We start from the raw sequence: 27,253 nt of genomic DNA on the forward strand, positions 1-27,253 counted from the left end.
AAAGGCATCTCCCATCCAGCAAAAAGCTTTCAATGGGGGAGGGGGAGGCACATAACGCATTGTAAACAAATCCACAGGCACCTGACGAATGGATGGTGTAAACCCACCCCCGCCCCTTCTCTGCTTCTGAGAATTATTTTTATCAGACGCAAAAACTTATCAAAAATACACGATTTCCTACTTTATCATTTTTATATTTTGATATCTCTGATAACATTTTCCGCTTTCTCTTATTTAGAGACTGGTCCTATACGGTATATAAATATACTTGTACTATTTTACGACTGCAAAAATCAAAAGCTCGAAGACCTTTTTAATGTAGAACAAGTAACCAATGTCTTCTAATCAAATAGAGATGCATGGGTTAATGGAAATTGTGGAAAGGAAAGAGTGGGTTTTTTTTTTATATCTAATAATAATCAAACTGGAGACAAATTTCATTATTTACTTTAATGTACATTCGAAAAGATTTTCTATAAAGAAATACTACCGGTATATGTATTTCCAAATATTTTAAAGTTCTGTAATTTGATGACAAATACTGACCCAACATTTAAAAAAAAAATTGTGTTAATTTGTCGCAAATTTTTTTGTCAATTTAACTGTGACAGTTTCAATTCAATGAATGATTTTTATATTATATTGTGCCATTTCTATGTTAATTGTTTAGGTTTTTTTTGTCTTTTTTCAGAGAGAATAAATGAATGAAATAAATTTGATTGGTGAGCGCATCTACTGCTTTTTTGGCTGTAATGTAGCACAAGATTCAATTAAATATATGATCTTTAATTTATTTTCAATGATTTTATTACAGATCGAGATGAATGCAAATAAAATATCAGCAATAACACTATCATGCAATAATAAAGTTGAGAAGAGAGAGAGAGAGAGAGAGAGAGAGAGAGAGAGAGAGAGAGAGAGAGAGAGAGAGAGAAGAGAGAGAGTAGATTATCTTGAAAGCAAAAATTAATTATTGTGCAAATATTTTTTAAAAAATAATCGAAATCTGCCCAAACTCGAAATTCCAAAGCATTATTTCTTGTTGGGGAGGGGGTGGGGTCCACAAGCAAATGCTGGATTTTCTTCCTAATAAAGGGCATTTCGTATTTTCCATTTCTGGTCCAGAATTTCTCAAAATCAAAAGGTTGTCACCACTTTATTGAATTCTTGCACTCTTCAAATGTATTAAAGATCTCTTCAAATAAATACAATTCTAACTATATGTACTTGAGTTTATTTTAATTTGATCCTGTGTACATTTGACAACATATCTTTCTTAGATGAACCTACCCCAAGGCTTGTTTGAATTTTTTTCACAGATTATATTTATGACACTTAATTATTTATCATGATTATATACAGTGGTGTATCATAGGAATAGATCGATAAAACCTCAAAATAATCCTACCACACCCAAAATACCCTGTTATACATTTTACGAAATGGCTAATTTTTTCTTTCAAGCTACTAAATTTTGATATAAAATTGCTAATTTTCAGAGATTTATAATTTGTTTCAAATAAAAAAAATGGGTGAAATTTTAATCCATAGTTTACAGATAGAGATGTAGATGAAGCATAATTAAGGTTAAATATTTACAAGAATATACTCAGTAATCGTATGTCATAATGGTGGGTCCTGCATTTTGCTTTAAAGTTTAAATCTACACCAGACTTTAAACAGAACAACTGAAAGATGTGCTCAGTCAAGCATTAATCTAAATACAAATAAAACAACTGTATGACCACCTTAGAGAAACATGAATTCAAAATTAATTTACACAAATCTGACTCTAGTATATATAACTGTAAATCATCATATGTAGTGAAAACATCATAAGAAAGATGGACTTAGATTGGTTCGGTGAGTGCAAGTAAATCTGGCATAGGTTAACTGTGGGGAAAGAAGGGGGGGGGGTAATTCAGACTTATATATGATCAGGATTGGGGCATACATTTTTATGTGAGTTTACCCCCACCCCACCCTTTCAATTTGCTTCTGAGGAGTAAATTCAAACAGATTTACCTGAATCCACAAACTTAAGTGATGATTGACAAATCATGTCATAATGCATGAATATTGTCGTATAGAAAAGTTGGAACTCTGTTAACTGAAACTTCAATAAAAAATGACTGAAATACTAAGCTCATTCTAGATGTTATAGAAAATTGGACCAGAATTGAATTTAAAAACTACATATGTTCATCTTTGAAATTCATGCAGGTTTGACTGTAATTTCTAAAAGCAGAATATCTGTTTAATTTTTTAGATTGCCTTCTGCCAGAATGAGTCAGAGTACCAGTAAAGGTACTGGTCAACACTACGTAGAATGTGCCACATGCAACTGTTACAATTATTCCAGTCACTACTGCAACACCTGCCACCAGCGGATGTGTGAGCAATGCCGAGACGATCATCTCAAGGAAAGGGGGCATGGAAAACATGAAGTTGTACTGTACCAGGATAGGATAAAAGAATTGCCTTCTGAAAAATGCAGCATCCACCCCACACGGGTCTTGGAGCTCTTTTGTAGTGAGTGCCAAGCTCCTATCTGTTCCAAATGTTTTACCACAGATCATATTGGTCACCAAGTACGTGACCTAGAGGTTGTATACAATGAAAGTCTACAAAAAAGCCAGAAAGAGTTGATCAAGATTCGCGACAATGTCTTCCCTCGATCTGTAGAAAATCTTCAGTCTCAGAGAGAAAGAACTGAAGACATCAAAAAGAAAATAGCTCAGACAAGATTATCCATGAAGAAAAGTGCTGATGAGATTAAGGCGACATTGGATTGCATACTGGCTGATAATAATGCCAGACTTGATATAATGGAGAAGGTGGTGTTAGATGAAGTGGTAGACCAAGGAAAGAAATCAGAAGAGTACATCTCCTATTTACAGAAACTTATCAAGGACTATGACATAGAGATGCGATCAAGTAAACCATCAGAAGTTATCAAATTCTGTAAAGAGATGGCCAATGTTCCAATTTTAAAGATTCCAGAAGCACATCAACCTGTTTCTATAGAGTTTACAAAAGGTAAAATCAGAAAGGAGGAGATAGAGAAGCAATTTGGAGAAATCAGTCAGAGTAAACAAAAGATTCCCAAAAGAGAAGAAAAAGAAAGTGTACAAACCACCCAACCACCAATATCCACAACAGCAAGTCAGCAAATTGGAAATGTTTCCATCAATGTTAAAAAAGAGACAGAGATAAATATCCGTTTTCATTTGAGTTCTCTATTTCATATATCACCCTTACCATTTCAAAAATTCTGGGCAAGCGATGACAAAGGAAACTTAATCCAGGCTGACATGAAGGGAAATATCCTTCAGAAAATATCCACTAATTTAAATAACAACGGCTACCATACGACAACATCCGAAGGGGAACTACTTTATACAGATACTTTTCATAGAGCCATTTACAGAGTCGGCAGTGCAAAGAAAACCACGACTCTTATAACCACTGCTGACTGGGAACCCTACTCCATCTACTCCTCTCGTCTAAATGGAGACATTCTGGTGGGGATGATGAAAGACAACACGTGTAAACTAACCAGGTACAGCAAAGAAGGACTCCACGACCTCCAGTCTTATCGAAGAAAAAACAAGAAACAAAATCCACCTCAGGCACTAGGGGTTGTCGATGTTTCCTACATAAAGTTCATCACGGAAAACATCAATGGCGATATCTGTATAGTGAACAACAGGAAGGTAGAGGGGATGACCAGCTCTGGGAAGCATCGGTTCTCTTACTACGGTCCATACCAGTACAGCTTCTCACCTACAGGAATCTGTACAGATATTTTGGGACATATCCTGGTGTGTAATTCCTCTAGTTTCTCCAACGTTCACCTGTTAAATGCTGATGGGCAGTTTATAACTGTCCTATTTGATCCAGAGCAGTGTCCACGGAATCCTTCTGCTATCTGTACTGATGATCAACAAGACCTCTGGATTGGATCTCAGAATAATCTGTACAACTGTACGGTCCATGTCTTCAGATATCTTCAGCTTTAGGTCAAGGACATCTATGCATAGGATGTTGATTATATCCAGATACTGTACATTCACATTTCTTTATGATGATGAAAAGCAATTGGCTTGTGTGATAGTTTTATGCGTAAATATATTCAACATTCATGAAAATTACTAGACGTCTTGACCTTGACCTTGCAGTTTGACCAATTTTTTTCAAGACTTTACCTAACTATATCTTTGGTCATAACTTTTGATCAGTTAATGCCATAGGCACTTGGGGTATGGACCCCCCCCCCTTTCAATTTTTTCTTTTTAAATGTGGGTTCGAGTCACCTTTTTCCTATTTTTCTATTCTAATATGCACTATATGTTATCAAAAATGCAACTCTTTCGTCTCTACAAGCTGTTTTTAAAAATGCCGTTTTTCACTGATACATATAAAGAGAGAAGGCTTGCAACTCTTTTTTATGGCAAGCCCTTTTACTATTTATTCGGAAAATAAATTTCATCTGAAAATTACAGAGATATCTCTCATTTTAGAGAGATATCTCTTAAAAATAAGAGATATCTCTCAACTTAAAGAGATATCTCTTATTCTAAAGAGATATCTCTATAAGAAAGAGATATCTCTTAAAGTTAGAGAGATATCTCTTATACTTAGAGAGATATCTCTTTTTCTTTGAGAGATATCTCTTTCTCCTTGAGAGATATCTCTTTCGTGATAAGAGATATCTCTGAACGTTAAAGAGATATCTCTGATCGTTAGAGAGATATCTCTTTCACTTAGAGAGATATCTTTCCAAGTTAAAGAGATATCTCTTTAAGTAAAAGAGATATCTCTCTAAGCTTATCTTAAGAGATATCTCTTAAAGTGAAAGAGATATCTTTCAAAAGGGTCTAAAAGAGATATCTCTGAAGCAAAAAGAGATATCTCTTTATTGCAAAGAGATATCTCTCTTCATTATGTTTATTTAAATTCCATTTGAAATGACTTCTCCCTTTACCGGAAGTGAACTTTTTATTCATTATTCAAAAGCTGAGAAAATTCGGTCCAGAGTCTGTAAGTCTCGTCACGTGACTCGCGAGATTTTACGATAATTTTTACTTCCTCGCACATGGTCATGGTGAATGTGTATTGAGTTCAGCATGTTTCTGGTTTACACACAGCTTTCAGGGGGAAATTAAATAGTTTTACAAAGCCGGAGGGTTGTCCGACTTACGATGTATGAATTTCATGTCATAAGAAATTGGGTGCGAGCGTCCACCAGGAATATTTCGATGAAATACAGGTAAACAAATCAGAGAGTGTCATCTTGTTTATTTTGAGGGAAAATGAAGTGTTTTATTCTTAACCGAAATTATCTTTTGCCTTAATTTGTTAACAGATTTCTCTTGAATCCGAGATGTTATTCATCAGCTGATTATAGAGGAGGAGTTTTGTCATTGATGGGAACCAACGTCATATTTATGATATTGTGGCTGCATCACTTTTGTTTTGGTAATTTTTTAATATACTTTTTATGCCCCCGTAAACGAAGTTTCGGTGGTAATTAGTTTTTGTCGTGTCCGTCTGTCTGTCTGTTTCTCTGTTTGTCCGCAAAAACTTTCACCTTGCCAATAACTTTTGATTTAGTGGAGCTATGACTTTCATATTTCATATGTATATTCCTTGTGTAAAGACCTTTCTTTGCGTACCACCAAATTTGATCTTTTGACCTTGACCTTGGAGTTTGACCCACTTTAAAAATACAACATTGACAGAAATTTTTGAAGGGTTAGGACTAGGGCATTCATACTTCACAAATTTAATCTTTGTGACAAGACCTTTCATTTGAGAACCTTGACCGTCTGACCTTGACCTTGGTGTTTGAGCTACTTTTTACAAACTTTAACCTTGACCATAACTTCTGAATAGTTGGGGCTAGAGCTTTCATATTTCACATGTGTAATCCTTGTGACAATACCTTTCATTGGATATCAAGAATCTTGACCCTTTGACCTTGACCTTAAAGTTTGACCTACTTTTTACAAACTTTAACCTTGGCCATAACTTTTGAACGGTAAGGGCCAGTGCTTTCATACTTCCCATACATAATCTTTGAGACAAGGCCTTTCTTTAGAACACAACAACCTTGACCCTTTGACCTTGACCCGGAATTTGTCCTATCTTTTAAGATGTAAACATTGGTCATAACCCTGGAGCAGGTGTAGTTAGTGTTTACATTTCTCATTTCTTGTGAAAAGACCTTACTTTGGTACGAATTAACATATTTGATTTGCATTTGAGAAAGCTTAACTGTCGCTAAATTGCCGTACGGGGGCATCAGTGTTTCACAAACACATCTTGTTTTTCAGTAAATTTTAACCTGCTTTGTATTAGTGGATTATTTTTTTGAGCATTAAATGTTTGTAGCAATTTAGATCTATTTCACAAGGATAAGATGTTCATATATTTTGCCATCTCTCTGCATTAAATAAAATTTAGATGACCATATTTCTCACTTTAGAGAGTATGTTTCCTATTTATAGAACAGGGGATGACAAATCCCATTGCCCGACACCCGGGGCTAGTGAATTTTAGGGGTGGGCAAGTGGAATTTTATCAACCACTTGCCCGTGGGCAAGTGACTTTTCAAAAAATAGAATTTATTTGTAGGCCATTTAAAAGTTGGACAAGGGGGCTTGATCAGAATTTGTCTTCCTCTTTTTGAAAATATCTTTAAATACAGAATTAATTTATGGTAGGGCAAGCAGAAATTCAGGTAGGGCAAGTCAATTTTGACCATGTACTTGCCCTTGGACTAGTGCCTTAAAATCTATTTCTCAGCCCCTGTAGAACATGGTTTATGGATTTTGGTAAATTTTTCTTTCTGTTCAAATTCGCCTGCATGGCACAGTGGTTAGAATGTCTGCTCTAGTAGAGTCGCGAAATAAGGTGTTGATCCTTACATCATGAGTTTGAATCCCACTTTGGGATGTAGAGACCTGTCCTTGGGATGATACAGTATAACTGTGGCCCCTTGTTGCAGTAGGTCAGGTGTTGGCACAAAAAAGATCCCTTCCTGCTCAATCAGTCAATGGCCCTGAGTGCTGAGTATAGGTCATTAGGACAAAATTTGCAGCTCTCCACTGTCGTTTCCATATGAGTGAAAAATTCTTGAGAGGAATGATAAACAATAAACAATCAATCTGTCTGTTCAATTTATTCACTGATATTACACAACTGTATACACTAAAACTTATTTATAGCAGAGGTACAAGAGAACCAGTAACACAGATAAAAGATGCAGTTCCTAAGAGATCCAAAGTCAGCAGCACCTAAGACCAAACTGACTTTGAATTATCAGCATCCAAAACAATGCAAATCAAATACAGGTATGAAATTGATGCAACAAATAAGTTCTAAGACAAATATAAAATTTATTTTTTACAAGACATAGCATATCAAAATGACTAATATACTAGTCAACAACTGGCCAGCTTTAAAAATATATTTGTTTGATGTACTCCTACCCACTTTTATCAAGGTTGGCAGGTAGGTTGGTAGGTACCGGTAGTTTTTTTATGCCCCACCAGGGTTTCAGATTGAAATAAGTAACTATAGGACATATGGCATATTTACCAGAAAAGTTATAGGCCATTTTGTCCTTAACTTCCTAAAACTATAGGCCAATAGAAAATTTAAACTTACTCAGATTTATGTGACTTTTACAAAACAATCAATTAATTACAAAAAATATTCAAAAATGTTCATTTATTTTTTTTTATAAAAAGTGGAAAATAATATTTATTTCGTTTCTTTTAACTTGTTTAAACAAAATAAATTTATTGAAACAGAATGGAAATTGTTTTGTTTAATTCCATTCAATGGATGTTTTACTGATATTAGCCTATCCCTTTCATTACAGCCATGAATTTATTTCTTATTATTACAATTTTTTAAAAATAATTATCCAGAAAGTAGACCTGTATTTCTCATGATATGTATAATTACCTTTTAAGATTGCCTAGATTAAAAATGTTTTCCTTTGTATAGTAAAACCTTACAATATTGTCCACTTCCTGCTATTAGTCCGACCTCATGTACAATCATGGCGGTAAAAATAACAACATGACATGGATTCCTTCGATGTTTTAAACATTCATCACTACTTTTATGCTCATTGCACTTGGATTTGGAAATAAAATTTAAGTATTTTTTGTAAGAATCTAATACCCAAATGTAATTGGCTGAATGAATCTACAGTTGCAGAAAGTATTTTAAAAAAACCATCGGATCTCAATGGGAGAAATACTATACGACTGGCCTTTACATAGAGAAAATAATCGGCCATTATGTCTGCTCAATGTAATACTCATAGGCCATTTTGGCAGGTTAATTTGATTTTTTCCGGCCATTTTGAATTTTTATCGGCAAATGGCCGATGGCCGACGCCAATCTGAAACCCTGCCCACCATGATTATGGCCTGGGCATATAGTGTTTGTCATGACTGTCTTCTGTCTTTCTGTCCATGCGTCACACTTTGCGTTTAGCTCAGTTCAAAGCCCAGTTTCAAAGAAACTATACAGGATATTTCATCAAACTTTGCTGATAGATATTGATAAGAGCTATGCAATTGCATCAACATTTTCTGTCCTTGACCTTTCCTTTGACCTTGACCTCACTTTTCTTAAATTAGTGTTTAACTTAGTTTTAAACATACCATTCAAGATGGTATTACAGCAAAACTTGGTTATAACAAAGTTGCTGGGACCTATGAAATTACTTCGCTATATCCATAATTCATTATAATCGTATAAGAAATTCATTGAAATTTTATAGCTGGGAATCCAAGATGACTTCGCTATACCCATGAATTCGCAATATTCGTGTTCGTACGAAACGAGATTTACTGTATCAAACTTACCATACTGATGTCAGAGAGCTTTTCAACTGAAACAAACATTTTTTTGTCCTTGGCCTTTCTTTTGACTTTGACCTCAATTTTCCTAAGTTAGTGTCAAACTTCATATGGTGATGCATTCTGATGTAAGCAATTCAACTGCATCAACATGACGTTGACCTTTTATTTGACCTTGACCTCATCTCTGAAATTAGTGTCAAACTTCATATGCTGATACATACTGATGTAAGCAATTCAACTGTAACATTTTTCAAGATATTCTGATCAAATTTCATACGAATTTTCATTTTGCATGACTAATATACCCTTGGCGGGCATTCCTGTCCTGTGGACATATTTCTAGTTTTTTTCCTTATGTCTTACAGCATTGAATAAATTGATAACTGTCATATTTCAAACCACAGACTCAGAAATCTGTTAATGTTTTCATTTAGTTACAAAGACTTTGTATTTATAAATTAAAAAGCATCCTAAAAAAAAATATGATACCTTATCTTTAAAACATCTATGGTAATTAAGGGGGGTGTTAAAAAATTTTAAGTGCCCCCAAGAAATGAATGCAAATGGGTAGGGGCTATTTTAACAGGTCGGTCAGAGTACATCAAACAAATCAATTTTTTTATTGTTGGCCTAGGAAGGGTACCCTAAATATGAAAATGCAACAAATATTTTTAAATAAAAAGATTTTAAATGAAAATATTTTTTATGTATAAAAAGGACAATTTTTATTCTGATTTTCTTGTAAAATCATTAATAAAATTTAATGAAGAAAGTTAAGATTTGTATCAAATAAATGGATATTTGTAAGATTTATACCGGGTAACTCATTATTTGTCAGGCACCTTAGTCCTACATCATTATCAGTTGCACATACAACTATGGCCTATGTAATAATTCAATATTACAGAAGCTTGCTAAATTACAGGTTTTGTCTGTACATCTGGCAATCTTGGGGCAATACTGGATGGTTTTAACTAAGAACTGATCCAGCATGAAGACCAGCCATGTGCCTCACCTGTCATGACATTATTAAAGGTAAGTGTCCCTATAAGCAAAGAATCTGACAAAGCAAAACCTTCATCTTAAAAGATTTACATTTAATACTTATTTGATTGGTAGTTTTAATTATTTTTTTTCTTCTACGCAGCCTTTTATTTAGCATTTCTGAGTACTGCATGGTATATGATTGCCATACTTTCCAAAAAATGTTTTTAAATGGTTTATTTTGAAGCATTTTCCATATCCATATATACACTGTACAAACACAAGACAATTTTCACCCACTCACCACCACAATTGCACACACTCACACAGTGCACTTTCTAAAATTAAAAATAATGAGATGTTTGTAAAATACTTATGCCCCCCTCCCCCCACATTGGAATTTTTTATCTAAGTCCAAAAAGGCATTACTCTGTCAAAAATGGTGCAAGGATACCCAAAAGAGAACTTGACCTAGATATTCATGATCATCTGATAAATCTGTATACTAAATTGCATTTCACTATGTGCAACCTCTGCAAAGGAAATGAACAGAAACTGCAAGTAATTGGAATTTTTCTAAAGCCAAGGGGTATAACTCTGTCAAAAATGGCGCGATGATCATACCCAAAACAGAACTTGACCTAGACATTCATCTGATATACCTGTAAGGCTGTATACCAAATTTCATTTCAGTGCAATGGTTGTGAAGAAAATGAATGGAAACTAAATGGACTGACAGACAGCAGCAAAGCAATATGCCCTCCTTTCTTCAAAGGGGGGGGGCATAATAAATGTACATATATGTAAACATATGACAGTTAAACATACAATTTATCCAAAAACAAAACAGATGTACCCAAATGTGTAGATATAAATTAATAAAAAATTACAATTTTGATTTTTGCATCACTTGTTGTACACATTATCATACAGGACCCATTTACTGAGTATTTTGTCCTTACATCATGTACATTGAAAAACTTTTTCACAACAATTTTCTATGTTTCTGTAATACTTGAATAACTTTACTGCATCAATAAATAATGGTTTACTATCTTGTGATCTTGAATAGTAAATAAAATTTTTTGCAATTAATAAAAGAAAATTTTCTAAACAACTTCCTTCTATATTAACAAGTAAAACAGTTCTTTTGGATATTTTGTAATCTTTCTCAATGACACTAAACCTTTGTACAAATTGATTCCAAAATTCAGTCACATTAATATACACAATCATAAAATAAGTGAATTATTGTCTATTGTTTATATCCTGATTCTATGTCTGTTTGTCTTTTGTCAACTTTAACCTCCACCATAACTTTTGAACCATGAGAGATACAGACTTCATATTTAATATGCCTACTCCACTAATTAAATTCTTTCAAAAGACACCAAGGTCAATGACCTTGTGACCTTGACTGTGACCTATATGCTAAAAATAGCTTTTTTAAAAACTTTCGCCTTAACTTTTGATACATTTAAGATAGAGAAATCATATTTGGAATGCCTTCTTCATTAATTATGCTCTTTCAAATGACATCAAGGCCAGTGAACTTTTGACCTTTAATGTGACTTTAATGCTATAAATACCATTTTGAACTTTCACCATACCTTTTGTACCGTTAAAAATAGAGACTTCATATTTGATTTGCATACTCCACTAATTAAGTTCTTTCAAATGACACCAAGGCCAATGACCTTGTGACCTTGACTATGACCTATATGCTTAAAAAAACTTGTTTGAATTTGTTGCCGCCTGGTGCATAGTGTTTCACAAACACATCTTGTTTTGAAGTAGTTTTAATATTTGAATTTCTGTAGAATTTTATGTTACATATAAAAACCAAAAATTTTTAAAATCAAAATCATTTTTATTTCAGTACTTTGTGACAGTGGGATGATGGAATATTAAAGAATGGACATGGCTCTATATTACTGCATCAGAGATCAATCGAGGTTTACTTATAAATCAAAGAAAAACACTTAAACAGTCAAGTATCATTTGAAGCTACATGTGTCACCGCTTTAACAATATGCCTGCTTATATAACCAAGAAAGCACAGTGACCAGTTGTACCTATGATGTCGGACAAGATCCCGAAAAAACTTCCAGTACACTCATCACTACCTGCAAAGAATTGAAAATTCTAAATGACTTGTATCAACATTTTTGTACTTCATCTGGCTTGTATTTTCAATACTCATTATCTTTTAGCTTCCAGTGCAAACAAAATTTCATAAGTACTAACTTGCAGGTGTTAAATATTTGAAACAGTTTGTTTGTCCCAAAGGAAATTCTGCCAATTAGCAGTGGCATGAGCAGTTGATTGATGTCACAGTTCCACCGGCAAAGTATTTGTAGCTGAATGGTGCCATGTAAAACACTTTTCACAAGAACATGGAAAACATCCTAGAAGTGAGGATCTACAAGAAATTAAGAGAATACTTTCTTGAATATTTTCAATGTTATAAAATGCTTGTGTACATCCTTTATATATAAAACTAATTACGCATGTAACTACCAAATATACAAATTAAACTTCAATCCTTAAATTTGTTCTTAAGTTTATTTATATTGTATTAAAATAAGCATGCAATATTTGTCTTGTTATACTGAAGGATTCAATGTTAAGAAAATGTCGTTCATTGAAAAAATGTGCAACCATTCTGCGCAGTTAGCAATTTTCATGGAGAACCTATCGATGTGCATTTGCAATTGTTGGGATGACAGGCACACAGTAGAAGAATTGTACTTGTTAATAAATGTTTTTTACCAATCAAATTTCAAATTGATAATTTAATAAGAAAGCCTATGACAAATTTAACAATCATTATGGCCCATTGATTCACCATGGTGTTTGAGCTTTTGTGGACTTGATACTTAACTAGTAAGTTTGAAATATTGAAGTAAAGAAAAGTGCAGCCCAAAAAATTATCCTGTACCTGATTTAAAATGCTTGCCATCCTTAACTACTTGGGAGTTGCCGCACTCTTCATGAGTATAAGAATTATTGGATATGCCTCATTAACAGGTCTACACTGGTACATGGATGACACATTCAGTCGAAGCATTGTCCCTTTTTCAGTACCTCCTGGATCTCTGTAAAATATGACAAATGTAAATAAAATGTTCTACCATTGAATGATGAATGTCTTATGGACCCAGTGCAGACCTGTTTGGTGACAACATTGGATAAATTGGGGATTGTTCTAGCTAAGACAAATAAGAAAATTCCTATTTCTAATGCATATTTTAAGAAAATAAAATGTCTTTCTCATAATTGTAAGAGTATTTGGGAACACGGGCACCTGAAGTATGGATGATACTCCCCCCCCTTTTTTTGTTAAATTTAAAAAAAAAAAATAAAAAGGGGGGTTGGTATTATCCATACTTCAGGTGCCTGTGTTTGGGAAGGGGGTCATAAGGCTTTACAGTTAATATATTGATCGTACATGTATGTCGTTTAACGTCCTACAGTTAATATTGAAGTTGAATATATACATCCCTGAGTACATGAAAGAAGTAATGTTGGACGTTTTTATTTTTGGAGTATTAATTAATTAAAAAAGAACATTAATTCTATCAGGATTATGTTTAATCGACGTAGTAATCAATCCTGTATTCCCGTGATCGATGAAATTGGGTGCATGTAGGCCTATTTCGAATTTGTTTTTATTGACTTCGCATTCTATATCCCCGGCTCAGCTGTCCTGTGACAGTGAGCTAAATAAATGAAATAAATATAATATGGAACCAATCTTTGGGGGACGTTTTGGTTTGAAATCCTGCTACTTTCGCTTAAAACAATAAAGCAATTAAACGTTGTTTACCTGTATCAATCAGTCCATTTTATCCTCTTCTTTTCCATAACCAGAAAACGAACGACTTAACAGACATTACTTCCTGTTTCGCTTTCGTTTTTAACGGGAGAATTAGTTATTTTATTTTATTTTAAGGGTGATTGGAAAAGAGATATCTCTTTCATCAAAAGAGATATCTCTGTAGCTTAGAAAGATATCTCTTTTTGAAAATCTAAAGAGATATCTCTCTGATTAAGAGAGATATCTCTTTTAAACTTGTTAAAGAGATATCTCTCTAACTTTAAGAGATATCTCTCTCGTTTAAAGAGATATCTCTCTAGCTTATAAAGATATCTCTCTTACTAAAAGAGATATCTCTCTTCAAAAAGAGATATCTCTTTTGTTGAAAGAGATATCTCTCTAAAGTATTAAGATATCTCTATTAGTCAAAGAGATATCTCTATAAGCTAAAGAGATATCTCCATAAGCTAAAGAGATATCTCTTTATGCTAGAGAGATATCTCTCATTTTGAAAGAAAAATTTATTTTACGAATAAATAGTAAAAGGGCTTGCCATACTTTTTAGTCATTCGCCTCACCTCGCTTAAACTTCGCTCGATTATTTATTTAAATCAGTATAAAACATGGTATATGCATACATTAATAATTTTGTTATACATTTCTCTTCCTTTTCATATTTCCAGTTAATTTTTATATGCCCCCGATTTGTAAATATTTCGATGAAATCGGGTAAATTTTGTTCATGTGCATCAACCGGGACGGAAGTACTTGGTATTTTCGGGCGTCATCATAATGTGTAATCTTATTCGGAACATTAAATTCGAGAGAAATTAAATCCCGAATTTTCTCTTCATGTAATATGTAACAGTTAGTTCGATATATAACTAGAAAGCTGTAACTAGTAGATTCTGATAGATACAGATTCACTTTTAACACACGATATAATTAACCAAATGTCATAATATTTTTAATTATTTTTTGTAATGCAGAACATTTGTAAAATAGAGTTATCGTTCTTTGGTACTTCCGTCCCGGTTGATGCACATGAACAAAATTTACCCGATTTCATCGAAATATTTACAAATCGGGGCCATATAAAAATTCATACTTCTCATCGACATGTGTAGTAATTGTGACATTACCTTTCCATGACATAAATGTTTTTGACTGAGACTTAAACTAGTGTTAGGTACAGAATAAATGAAAGATATGAAAATATTGAAAATTAAAATAGTGATATACTGTAGTAATATTGTGTTATTAGAGAAGCAATTAGATTTTTTCAAAACAGACGAAATGATTACATGGGGGTAGCATTGCTTGAAATACCTTTTTCATGATATTTCCTAGCTTTTATTTTTATATTCTTTTTAAGAAATTGAATAATGACAAAAAACCCACTGGAGGGAAAATCGTTTAAAGTTGGTTTAAAGATGGAAAGAGATGGGGTTTAGATGGGGATAGCTGCCGTTCCCTACAAAGACAAGGGAATGCGGGCTAACATTGCCCATGATTTAACATTTTTATTGCCTGTTAAACTAAATATTTATATCATAAAAGAGCTTCTGTATATCTGTATATTTACTGCTGATCTGTAGCTCACCGCACCGGTCTGAAAAAAAAATTAGGATGGACGACCAGAGACACATGAGAGAGCTACAGTGCTACCAATTGGAATAAAAAGAGTATATTTAATGTGCGTAAAAGTGCTCTTTTTCTCGGTTTTTTAAACGCCCTTAGTTGAATTTTCCGGTGAATGTAAAGATAAAATTGTAGAAGTCAAGCACCTCTGCAAAAGTCCACTTATTTTGGTGCCTTCATATTACGCAAGTGTATTCCATGTGTCAAGCCCTTCCTTTGGATATCAACAATTTTGATCTTGACTTTGAATTCTTCGAATTCCACTTTGAAGAGCTTTAATATTTTTACATGTGTATTTCTTATGACAAGGACATTCCCTCGATACCTTTAATTTGATCCTTTGATCTTGTCCTTGGAATTTGACCCCATTGAAAAATTAACCTTGATTATAATTTTTTTTGGTTATTCCTTGGACTTGCATATTTCACAGGTTTAATACAGGTAATTGGGACTAACATTTTGTGGGAAACACTATTTTTCATTCCTTGATCTTGGAGATTGACTTGGAATTGAGAAACTGTGTTCAAAGGAGTGGTCATAAAAGGCATTGATATCTTGTGTTTTCTACATTGTTTTATTTGACCTATCGCATTTTAATAATTTCATGGAATTTAAACATGTGGGAAATGTTTTGACAAGTTAGGTCAATCCTTAAGGATAGAACATGAATAGCATTGGTGTGGAATGTGTACTTTTTAAACTGCAAGCATCGCATGAAGGCATGCACATAAAAAAGTATATTGTTTTATTATTAATTTATTATATGATTGAATATTTCTCTGATTGGCTGAGATCCAACTATGTTAGAAAAATATTACGTTCTATTTACCTGCACGTGACGTTTCAGGTCAATACAAGGAATTATTTCCTCTACATTGATCTAAAAATAGATTGGGAAATTCCAAATTGATACAGATTAATTTAGAAAGCTATTTAAACGACTACGATTTTTATTTTCATGTGAACAAAACATAAGAGAATATATATTTTAGGTGAGGGTGATATAAGAGGGGATGCAGGAACCCCCCCCCCCCCCGAACACTTTTACTGAACTTTTTTTTTACTTTTTGGCAGTAAATTTCCCTGCATGATAATACCCAATTCCTTTCAAAACCTATCCTATAAAAAAAAATATTATATATTTATTATATGATTGAATAACTTCCATCTCTCTGATTGGTTGAGATCCAACTATGTTAGAAAAATGTTACGTTGTATTGACCTGCACGTGACGTTCCAGGTCAATACAAGGATTTATTTCCTCTACATTGATCTAAAAATAAATGGGGAATTCCAAATTGATTTAAATTGTTTTAGAAAGCTATTTAAACGACTATGATCTATGATTTTCATTTTCATGTGAAAAAAACCTAAGCGAATATATATTTTAGGTGAGGGTAGTAAGGGAAACCATCCCCGCCAACACTTTTACTGAACAACAACTGTTTTTTTTACCTTTTGGTAGTCAGTTTTCCTTGATAATACTTCTTCATTTTAAAATCTATCCTATAAAATACTGACATTGTATATTTCTTTCATGGCTACTAAAATTGATTTTAAAAAAATAAAATTGATACGAATGGTAAGGTTTAATTCTTTAATTCTGTACTCTCTTGTATTTGGTTAGGACTTAATAAAATGCAAACAAGTAATGAGTTGTATCATTTTATCAGTGAATCATATAATAAAACAATTATTGCTGTTTTTTTCGGTCAATACAATGATTTAGCCATCTTCGAAGTACAATATTCACCTCGCCCTTCGGGCTATTGTACTCCTCAGATGGCTAAATCATTGTATTGACCTCAAAAACCAGCAATAATTGTATAATATTGCTGTGGTTTATACAGACATTGGTTCTTTGGAAATAAACTGAGAATTTCTGCAATTCAGACACAGTCAAGTACAGTACACAAGGAAGTTCTTCATTCTTATTCGCTGCATTCAATGTTTGCTCATGCATCTCAACAACACAAAAGGGTGAATTATATACTAGTATATGGTCCACTACTCGAATTTGTTATCAGCTATGCCAAAAAATGTACACTTCTTAGTAACATGAACCTTACAACACTGATCTGTAGGGTAAATAAAAGGAGTATTTTATGTATATGAAAGTCAAGGGAGATCGAGTTTTGTTATATAATTGCAGGTATTTTTTCTGGGTTTTCCATAAACTACAAAAGGGTAAAAAGTACCGACAGACGAGAAGAGTTTCATTTTATTTCTTTATTTAAATCACATGTTACAAAAGGTTTATTTAATATTTCGAGTCGGAAACCACACGTAGGTAAATGTATTCCTTTTTATTTTCTTCATAATCTTTACTTCTTTATTTATATCGAATGCACAGCGAAAAAATGTTAAAAATTAAAGTTATTCTGAAATTCCTAAATAAAACGTACAAACGAAAATATATTAGAGAAAAAGCATGAGCTCTTCAGTTTTAGGGGAACTCTATTTCTTCATATTGACATCTAAATGTGTTTTTCTTGACATGCAGATGATTTCAATTGACATAGAGCTATTTTAATTCCTTTATTATGTTATTTAATCTTCAATGACGGTCGGAAGCAAATTTCAAGAAAGAGGGGGGGGGGGTTGTTAAGTGAAAGTGGGGGTGGGGGGGGGGGGGCTAAACCAACAAAAAAGGAAACATCCAATTTTAAATGCCTATATATTGTATATATTTGCTTAGCCCTTCTCCAGCTCCGGCGCCCATGCTCCTGGTATTTTCAACAGATTTCTTAAATAAACATTAATTTCATTTGACAGAATCACCGGTTTCTGTTGCCAATCAGAAATGGATCCCAAATATTGTGCTCAAGATGTTATGCGTTGTGCTTTATGTGATACACCTGTCCCTTCTTTGCACTGTGACTTTTGTCATGTTCATCTCTGCAAGAACTGTGTAGATGAACATCTTTCTGATTTTTCCATAGAGCATAAAGTGGTACCTTTCAGAGAACGAGGATCTACGCCCAAATACCCAAAATGTTTACACCATGTTAAAAGACATTGTGAACTTTATTGCGAGAAATGTGATATTCCTGTTTGTTCAACCTGCATTTCAACTGGTAAACATAAACGACACAGATTATCTGATGCGCTAAAAATATTCAGTTTAAAATCGAAAGTTCTGGGAAAAGACTTGAAGGAGCTTGAAAACATAGTCTATCCTAAATACAGAGAAATTGTATCAGACATAAAAAATGAAAACGTCAATATAGAAAAACATTACGACGCACTGGAAATAGCTGTCACCAAACATGGAGAAGCCTTGCACATTGAAATTGATGCGACTGTCGACAAAGAAAAATCTGAAATTAACAAAATGAGACAACATCACCTGACTGCTATAAAAAACCAAAGTGATAAAATCCAGCAGATAATATCAGAAGTGGAAAAGGAAATCCAATATCTACAGGAAATCTTTAAAAACCAAGATTTATCTTTAGCCTCCACCTACATGTCGAGGAATGCTGAATTCAAAATTCTTCCATCCAGGCTCGAGGTCACAGTTCCAAAATTTAATCCCATGAAAATCAATGCAGAACAACTTCTTCAACAATTTGGTTCTTTTTCCCCATTATCCATTTCAGCAAATGAATATGACTACAGAAAGAAGACACCAGAAGCTGCATTTTCCAATTTTAATCCACTGCTTGATGTACCAACCGTTATCAATTCTATGTCCACCGTTTACGGTTTTAGACTTGGTAGGGTAAAATGTTTCGGTGATGAATTACTGTGGACATGTGGGAATGGACCAATCATGAAATTATACAATCTCCAAAGTGAGTTACTTCAGTCAATAGAAACGGAATCGGGAAGCTCTCCAGCAGACGTAGCAGTGACAAGAAAAAGAGATCTTCTTTATACTGACAATGGTCAAAGAACTGTGAACATTGCAAGGAGAAAACAAATAAAACCATTAATCAGACTCTTTAACTGGAGACCAAGTGGTATCTGCATTTCCTCCACAAATGATCTACTGGTTGCCCTTCTCAGTGAAGATGGGAAACAATCTAAAGTTTCTCGATACTCTGGGTCCAAGGAAATTCAAGTCATTCAGTTTGATGTCGATGGTGAACCTCTTTATTCATCTGGTTATTACGACAGACTTATTGCAGAAAACCGGAACCAGGATATATGTGTAGCTGACTTGGGAGCTCATGCAGTCGTAGTGGTCAACAAGGCTGGAAAACTTCTCTTCAGATACACAGGATCCAGCACAGATTATTATTTTTCTTCTAAAAGACCATTTGAACCATGTGGCATAACTACGGACAGTCAGAGTCGCATCCTGATAGCAGACAGTGTTAACAATTGCATCCACATCTTAGATCCTTACGGATATTTTCTTCGTCACGTCGAGGGATTTGTATCAAGACTAGTTGATTTATGTACTGATACCGAAGATAACCTCTTTGTGGCTGACCATAGTGGTCTTGTGAAGAAAATCAAATATACAGATTAAAGAGACTGGGGGTCAACAAATTAATAATCGGATATAATTTATTTTTTTAGATATAAATACCTTAAGCTTTAATTGTCATTTGGCAAAGAAAAGATTCATACAAATCGATGTGTGAAAGCTGAATGAGATGTTGGACCGCTTACGTCACAGAATGGCGGAGCTTAGTCTCATTTTCATTCGTTGGTTTTCAATAGTGACGTTTAAATCACTATGAAAATAAAGTACAAAATACATGTTTGTCAAAAAAATAAAGAAATGTATTACAAAACATTTATCAGTTTCTTCTCGGGCAAAATGTGTTTTGTTGACCCTCGAACCAAACTCTACTTTCTCCCAGACAGTTTGCTTCTTGGGTCCGACAAAACGCATATTCCTCTAGAATTCTGTCCATAAATGTATATTCTACCACAGTTATTGAAAACTTGAAAGGAAGCCGCCGGACATTATTCTCCAATAGATCATGAACGTCATCAAAAAATTATCAGATCAGAAACACGTATCAAATCTAAACAATTCAAATGCATGTTTGACTGTAGAATGAAATACTTGATTAGACCGCATTGATGTGTCGTCTTTTGCAGTATAAACACTGTAAATTGCATCAAGTTACTGATCGATGTCGGTTTTTATAGCTAAGCGGGGCTATTTCACGGACCTCCGTTAAACAACGTGATTTTAGCAGTAAAAAAGAACATGATTTTGTTTTTGTATATTCATTTTAACTGATCAATACATATTACGAACAAATTTGTAAGTAAACAAGACTATTTTTAATACAACCAAAGCTCAAATCATCTGCATTCCATATATTGGTAAGTCAACAAAATTTCTCTTTGGTGTTAAATAGAACTGCATGCTTAATGGAGACATGGAGACATGGTGACCTAATTCGTTTCTCTATAGAGGAAACAATCGGCCGTATTTATCGCCCTTGGTAGAATAGAAATAATTTCTCGACATCGGAGGTTATTCTGCAACATTCACGAAAACACGGACTTTATTTCTTAAATATATTAGATTTACATGTCGAGTGGGTGAAGAATATTTTTCGCGAACGAAGGTGTACATTTCTTAAGTTTAAGCCAATCTTATTAAAATTGGGTCTTCCATTCGTTCCACTTTTTTAATTGTCGCGAGAAAACAAAATACAGGTGTGTAATGGATACCTGCAAATTTTTGTATGAAATCAAAACGTCTCATATTTAAGCACCAAGGAAATCCTATGATTTCTTTATTTTCCAGGGATTTATTATATACTAAGTATGTCATTTTCAGGGGCGTAACAACAGGGGGCCTGCCCCCCCCCACTTTTCCCCCCCCCCAACCTTACTTATACAATAGGAAATGTTAATTAAAAGCCTGGTTGCCCCCCCCCCCCCCCTCTCCCGCTTTTAGACTCTCGGTGATGTACCAAAAATGTCGTATTAGAATTTTTACTAAAAGTAAAGTTGACACTGAGAAAAAGTATACCTACCCCCACCAATTTTATATGTTATATAAACATAATTAAGGATAAATATTTACAAGAATATAATGGTACATGTATGTCATAATGGTGGGTTCTACATTTTGCTTTCAGTAAAGTTTAAATATACATCAGACTTTTAAGAGAACAACTGAAAGCGGTGCTCAGTCAAGCATTAATCTTAACACAAATAAAACCTTAGAGAAACATGAAAATTAATTTACACAAAGCCGACTATAGTATATATAATTGCAAATCACCGTTAGTAGTGAAAACTACGGAAGCCCGTTGGTGCCACGTACGAAAAATATTTATCTGGTGGTCGCCACATATTATTTGGCGGTCGTCACTTGTATATCTGGCGGCCGCCAGATAATTATGTGGCGGTCGCCACTTATTATTTGGCGGCCACCACTTATATATCTGGCGGCCGCCACTTAATTTATGGCGGCCGCCACATAATTTTTATGGCGGCCGCGACATAATATTTGGCGGCCGCCAGTTAACACTTATATATCTGGCGGCTTCCACTTAATATATGGCGGCCGCCACAAAATTTTTATGGCGGTCGCCACATAATTTATCTGACAGCCGCTATATAACATCTGGCGGCCGCCACTTATTATTTGGCGGTCGCCACTTCATTTATCTGGCGGCCGCCAAATATTTATCCTGCGGCCGCCACTTATATATCTGGCGGCCGCGACATAATATTTGGCGGCCGCCACATAATTTATATGGCGGCCGCCAGATCAATCGGCAATCCTCGGCTGACTCCGCTCCGCTCCATTCAAACCTCGGATGTGATTGGTGGAGGAATACGCAACAGATCCTTACATTTCTCCGCCGGAAACTGCCTTATCACTTATTTCATATTTCGCTCTGCATAACGTTCTTCGAAAATGTTTCTTAATTTATGCAATTCTTTATCGTAAACAGGTTTTGATTACATCCTCATGTTAACAGGCTTTGAAAGCAAGAAAAAACTGTTGAGTGTGCCACAAAATAACTCCGATTTCAAATGTATGACATTTGAAAGAAATTCAAATAAGATCACATGACTGAATCAGCAAGATGGTAGATCACCGTTGACGTCCGAGGTTATGTGCGAGGTACGAGTCATCCGAGGAACTCCGAGTGCCGCCAGATAACACTTGGCTTCCTGATGCGCGCGCATCTTTTAATGTGTGGTTTAAGAGGTGGATACAGTGTAAAAATTGTTATAGCATTATCAATCAACCAAACTTGTAAGAGATTTATTATGAACCAACACTCCAATCCACACTTCTAATAGATATATGACCGGTCACTGTAGCCTAGTGGTAGAGCGTTCTCTTCGTGATCGGGAGGTCCGGGTTCGATTCTCGATCGCGGCACCGCGTCATACCTAAGACGTAACCATAGGTGGTGACTGTTCCTTCGCCAAGCGCTCGGCACTAGAAGTGAAAGTCACGGGTCTTTCGGATATGACCTTAAAAACGTAGGTCCCGTGTCACGGTAGGCGTTGGCACGATAAAGAACCCTCACTGCTCAATGGCCCTGAGTGCCGAGTATAGGTCTAAATTTGAAGCCCTTCACCGCCATCGGTGACGTCTCCATATCATGCATATGAGTGAAAAATTCTCAAGAGGGACGTTAAACAATATACAATCAATCAATCATCTAATAGATATGTTTTTGCATAGAGCAGATTAATATTTGATTTGAATTATGCAAGTATTTGTAGAATGTTTCGATTATTAAGAAGCCTCATCAGGGGTCACGGACATAAATCATGGTGTTTGCTGTACATAAACTATGAGTGGTTGAGAATTAAATAAAGTTTTGCATTTTGGATATCCAAGAATGGTGCTCCAATATTTCAGAATTCGTTTTTATCATTTACTTTTTTATCAATAAGCAGAGGTTGTGTCAACATTCATCTTCTTAACTCAATAACAATCACCTTTTGCAAAATAATTTATGTGGCGGCCGCCAGTTATATAAGTGGCGACCGCCAAATAATAAATGGCAGCCGCCAAATAATAAGTAGTGGCCGCCAGATATATATGTGGCGGCTGTCAAATAATAAGTGGCGGCCGCCAGATAAAATATTTTTCGTACGTGGCGCCAACGGGCTTCCGTAGAAAACGTCATAAGTAAGATGGACTTGGTTAGGTTCGGTGAGTGCAAGTAATCTGGCATCTAGGTTTTTGCATGAATCATAACTGGGGGAAAGAGGGAGGAGGGGTTAATTCAGACTTAAACATAAGCAGATTGTATTGGGTTTATCATGTTTATGGATTTGATTGAATCCAAAACTAATAGATTTTTGACAAATTATGTCATAATGCATGGATATTGTCATATATTGTAAAGCGTATTGTAAAGCGCTTTGAGTAGCATGTTTGCTAGAAAAGCGCTATATAAAAACAATCATTATAATAATTATTATTATAATATAGAAAAATTGGAACTCTGTTAGCTGAAACTTCAATTAAAAATGATAAATTAATTTTAGATGTTTAGTTTTAGAAAATAAATTTAAAACTATAATGTTCATCTGTGAAGTATACACAGATTTGACTGTATTTCTAAAAACAGAATATCTGTTTTATTTTTTTAGATTACCTTCTGACAGAATGAGTCAGAGTACCAGTAAAGGTACAGGTCAACACTATGTAGAATGTGCCACAAGCTACTGTTACATTTATTCCAGCCACTACTGCAACACCGGCCACCAGCGGATGTTTGAGCAATGCCGAGACGATCATCTCAAGGAAAGAGAGCACTCAAAACATGAAGTTGTACTGTACCAGGATGGGATAAGAGAATTGCCCTCTGAAAAATGCAGCATCCATCCCGTTCGGATCTTAGAGCTCTTTTGTAGTGAGTGCCAAGCAGACCTGGGGTCAATTACTTTGAAATGTAATGAATTACATTACAATTACTTTGGAATTTTTATCATTACCATTACAATTACCATTACTCTCATTTAGAAAAGTAATTAATTAAATTACAATTACTTTGTTAAAGTAATAAATTACATTACACATTACATTTTATAAGAGAAAAACACAAATCGTTCACCACACAATTTATACCTATAAATTAACTTTCACACTTTTTGCTCAATAATATGCTTTCTCTCAGATTTATAAGTCAGAGTGGTATTTGGATTCTAGATTCATGTATCGTGTTCATGTAGTTTACCAATCAACAGTTGACAAAGAAAGTGGATCAGAACACTTTCAATGTTGTAGTTTTGTTCAATATCTGATGTTAGTTTCTCTGTTGATTTTGTTTTTTGAATAAATGATTTATTGAACATTCCCTATTAGATGTTTTATGTAAACTAATATTTAACAGATAATGCTATAAATGTATAACGAGTATTAAAAACTTAATGAATTAATTAGCACTTCTAATTAGCTTAACAGGTATAATCAATGAAGCCATAAATTAAACTCAACCAAAGGTGATAATTACAAGTACTTGGATGTAGGGTTCAAATTTTGAGGCCTTAAGCTACCAAAAAATGAATGATGGTCAATATATCAGTCTATATTTATATTTGGCCTTAGTTTCTCTTTGTGTCTACAATAAATCATACTGATCTTGTATCATGTTTACCAGGTCCATTTAAACAGATTGAAAAGGGAAAAAGTAGATAAATATAATTTGTACCTTAATTTAACTGTAAGTCTCACTATGCCTGTATTAATATAACTTTTTTTGTATCTTTCTTTAAAACCTGATGATTTCTTTTAATATTTTTCTTTGATTCTCTTCAATTGATTTTACAATTGTCTTAATTGTCAAGCAGATTTCTACTAAAGGAATTATTTAGTTTGTCTATAAATTACCATTTGATGATATAAGAAATATTGTAGGATATAGGGTTTTAATTTTAAGACTCTAACATTATTAATAAAAAAAATAACTTTTCAGTGATATTTATTTGTTTCAGATTCAAAAATAAAAGAAACTAATATATAAAATGTAATTGAAATGTAATTGAAAAGTTATTGGTCATTACAGACATTTTTTTAAAGTAATGCATTACAATTACTTGTAATTGAAATATGGATCCATTACACATTACACTCCATTACTTTGAAAAAATGTAATGATTACAATGCATTACCATTACACATTACCATTACCCCAGGTCTGGTGCCAAGCTCCTATCTGTTCGAAATGCTTTCGTAATCATATTGGTCACCAAGTAAGGGACCTTGAGCTTGTATACAAGTCTACAAAAAAGCCAGAAAGAGTTGATCAAGATTCGGGACAATGTCTTCCCTCGATCTGTGGAAAATCTCAAGTCTCAGAGAGAAAGAGTGGAAGACATCAAAAAGAAAATAGCCCAGACAAGATTATCCATGAAGAAAAGTGCTGATGAGATTAAGGCAACTTTGGATAGATACTGGCTAATAATAATGCCAAACTTGATATAATGGAGAAGGTGGTGTGAGATGAATTAAGTGGTAGACCAAGGAAAGAAATCAGAAGAGTACATCTCCTATTTACAGAAACTTATCAAGGACTATGACAGAGAGATGCGATCAAGTAAACCGTCAGAAGTTATCAAATTCTGTAAAGAGATGGCCAATGTTCCAATTTTAAAGATTCCAGAAGCACATCAACCTGTTTCCATTGAGTTTATTAAAGGTAAAATCAGAAAGGAGGAGATAGAGAAGCAATTTGGAGAAATCAGTCAGAAAAAACAAAAGATCCCCAAAAGCGAAGAAAAAGAAAGTGTACAAACTACTCCACCACCAGTATCCACAACAGTAAGTCAACCAACAGGAAGAGTTTCCAATAATGTTAGAAAGGAGACGGAGATAAATATCCGCTCTCATTTGAGTTCTCTCTGTTACTTATCTCCCTTGCCATTTCAAAAATTCTGGGCAAGTGATGACAAAGGAAACCTAATCCAGGCTGACATGAAGGGAAATATACTCCAGAAAATATTCACCAATTCAAATAACAACGGTTATCATACAACAACTTCCGAAGGGGAATTACTTTACACAGATACTTTTCATAGGGCCATTTACAGAGTCAGCAACGCAAAGAAAACCACGACTTTTATAACCACAGCCGACTGGGGACCCTACTCCATCTACTCCTCTCGTCTTAATGGAGACATTCTGGTGGGGGTGATAAAAGGGAACACGTCATGTAAACTAACCAGGTACAGCAAAGAAGGAGAAAAACTACAGGACCTTCAGTCTTATCAGAGAAAAAACAAGAAACCAAATCCACCTCAGGCACTAGGGGTTGTCGATGTTTCCTACATAAAGTTCATCACAGAAAACATAAATGGTGATATCTGTATAGTGAACAACAGGAAGGTAGAGGGGATGACCAGCTCTGGGAAGCATCGGTTCTCTTACTCTGGTCTACAGCAGTATAGCTTTTCACCTACAGGAATCTGTACGGATATTCTGGGACACATTCTGGTGTGTAGTTCCTCTAGTTTCTCCAATGTTCATCTGTTAAATGCTGATGGGCAGTTTATTGCTGTCCTATTTGATACAGACCAGTGTCCAAGGAATCCTTCTGCTATCTGTGCTGACGATCAACAAGACCTCTGGATTGGGTCTCAGAATAATCTGTACAACTGTACTGTTCATGTCTACAGATATCTTCAGCTATAGGTCAAGGACAAACATACATATGACATTTCAAGAAGTAGAAAAGTTCAAAACTATGGGTTTTGTGATGAAAAAAGGATATATTTTTCAGTTGTTATAAATCTAGCACAGATATGAATTGGGCTGTGCAGCCTGCGTCATGAAGTATTTAGAAGTGTTGACGGTCATATAATCGAGTATTTTTTGAATTTTTTAAAATTAAATAAATATACATAAATATTATTGCAAGATATTGGCAGTGTAGCTTAATAAAGAAAATGTAGCATGTGTTGGCCATAAACACGACTGTGATAAAAATTCAAAATCATAATTTTTCATGTTATTCTGTAAGCT

General features: G+C 34.4%; 1 protein-coding gene and 2 long non-coding RNA genes across 4 annotated transcripts; 2 read left to right on the forward strand and 1 right to left on the reverse strand.

The window, feature by feature from the left end:
• Positions 1-1,733: 1,733 nt before the first annotated feature.
• On the forward strand, positions 1,734-27,046 carry LOC134246245 (uncharacterized). Its single transcript, XM_062728577.1, has 3 exons — positions 1,734-1,863; positions 2,270-3,562; positions 26,458-27,046. The coding sequence occupies exons 2-3, from the start codon at positions 2,286-2,288 to the stop codon at positions 26,921-26,923; spliced, it is 1,743 nt and encodes a 580-aa protein (XP_062584561.1). The 5' UTR covers positions 1,734-1,863; positions 2,270-2,285; the 3' UTR covers positions 26,924-27,046.
• Positions 5,039-12,423, forward strand: LOC134246240 (uncharacterized). 2 transcript variants are annotated; one of them, XR_009987598.1, is made up of 5 exons: positions 5,039-5,272; positions 5,369-5,481; positions 7,236-7,358; positions 9,814-9,923; positions 11,752-12,423. It is a non-coding gene; the product is annotated as an uncharacterized LOC134246240 (long non-coding RNA). The 2 variants fall into 2 exon arrangements; XR_009987597.1 differs by having other exon boundaries at positions 5,051-5,272; positions 7,233-7,358.
• On the reverse strand, positions 11,722-13,797 carry LOC134246241 (uncharacterized). The gene is made up of 4 exons (XR_009987599.1): positions 13,702-13,797; positions 12,814-12,970; positions 12,120-12,294; positions 11,722-11,998 (listed from the first exon to the last, which is right to left on the reverse strand). It is a non-coding gene; the product is annotated as an uncharacterized LOC134246241 (long non-coding RNA).
• Positions 27,047-27,253: the final 207 nt, after the last annotated feature.

The sequence above is a fragment of the Saccostrea cucullata genome, unplaced genomic scaffold (genome assembly GCF_032062105.1).
Source record: "Saccostrea cucullata isolate Sc308-1 unplaced genomic scaffold, CSIRO_AGI_Scuc_v1 ctg205, whole genome shotgun sequence".
Taxonomy (NCBI): domain Eukaryota; kingdom Metazoa; phylum Mollusca; class Bivalvia; order Ostreida; family Ostreidae; genus Saccostrea; species Saccostrea cuccullata.

Coding starts and splice junctions, on each gene's coding strand:
- LOC134246245 (XM_062728577.1), top strand. CDS start 2,286: ATGAGTCAGAGTACCAGTAAAGGTACTGGTCAACACTACGTAGAATGT. Junction 3,563..26,457: donor AACACGTGTAAACTAACCAG/GTACAGCAAAGA, acceptor TAAACTAACCAG/GTACAGCAAAGAAGGAGAAA.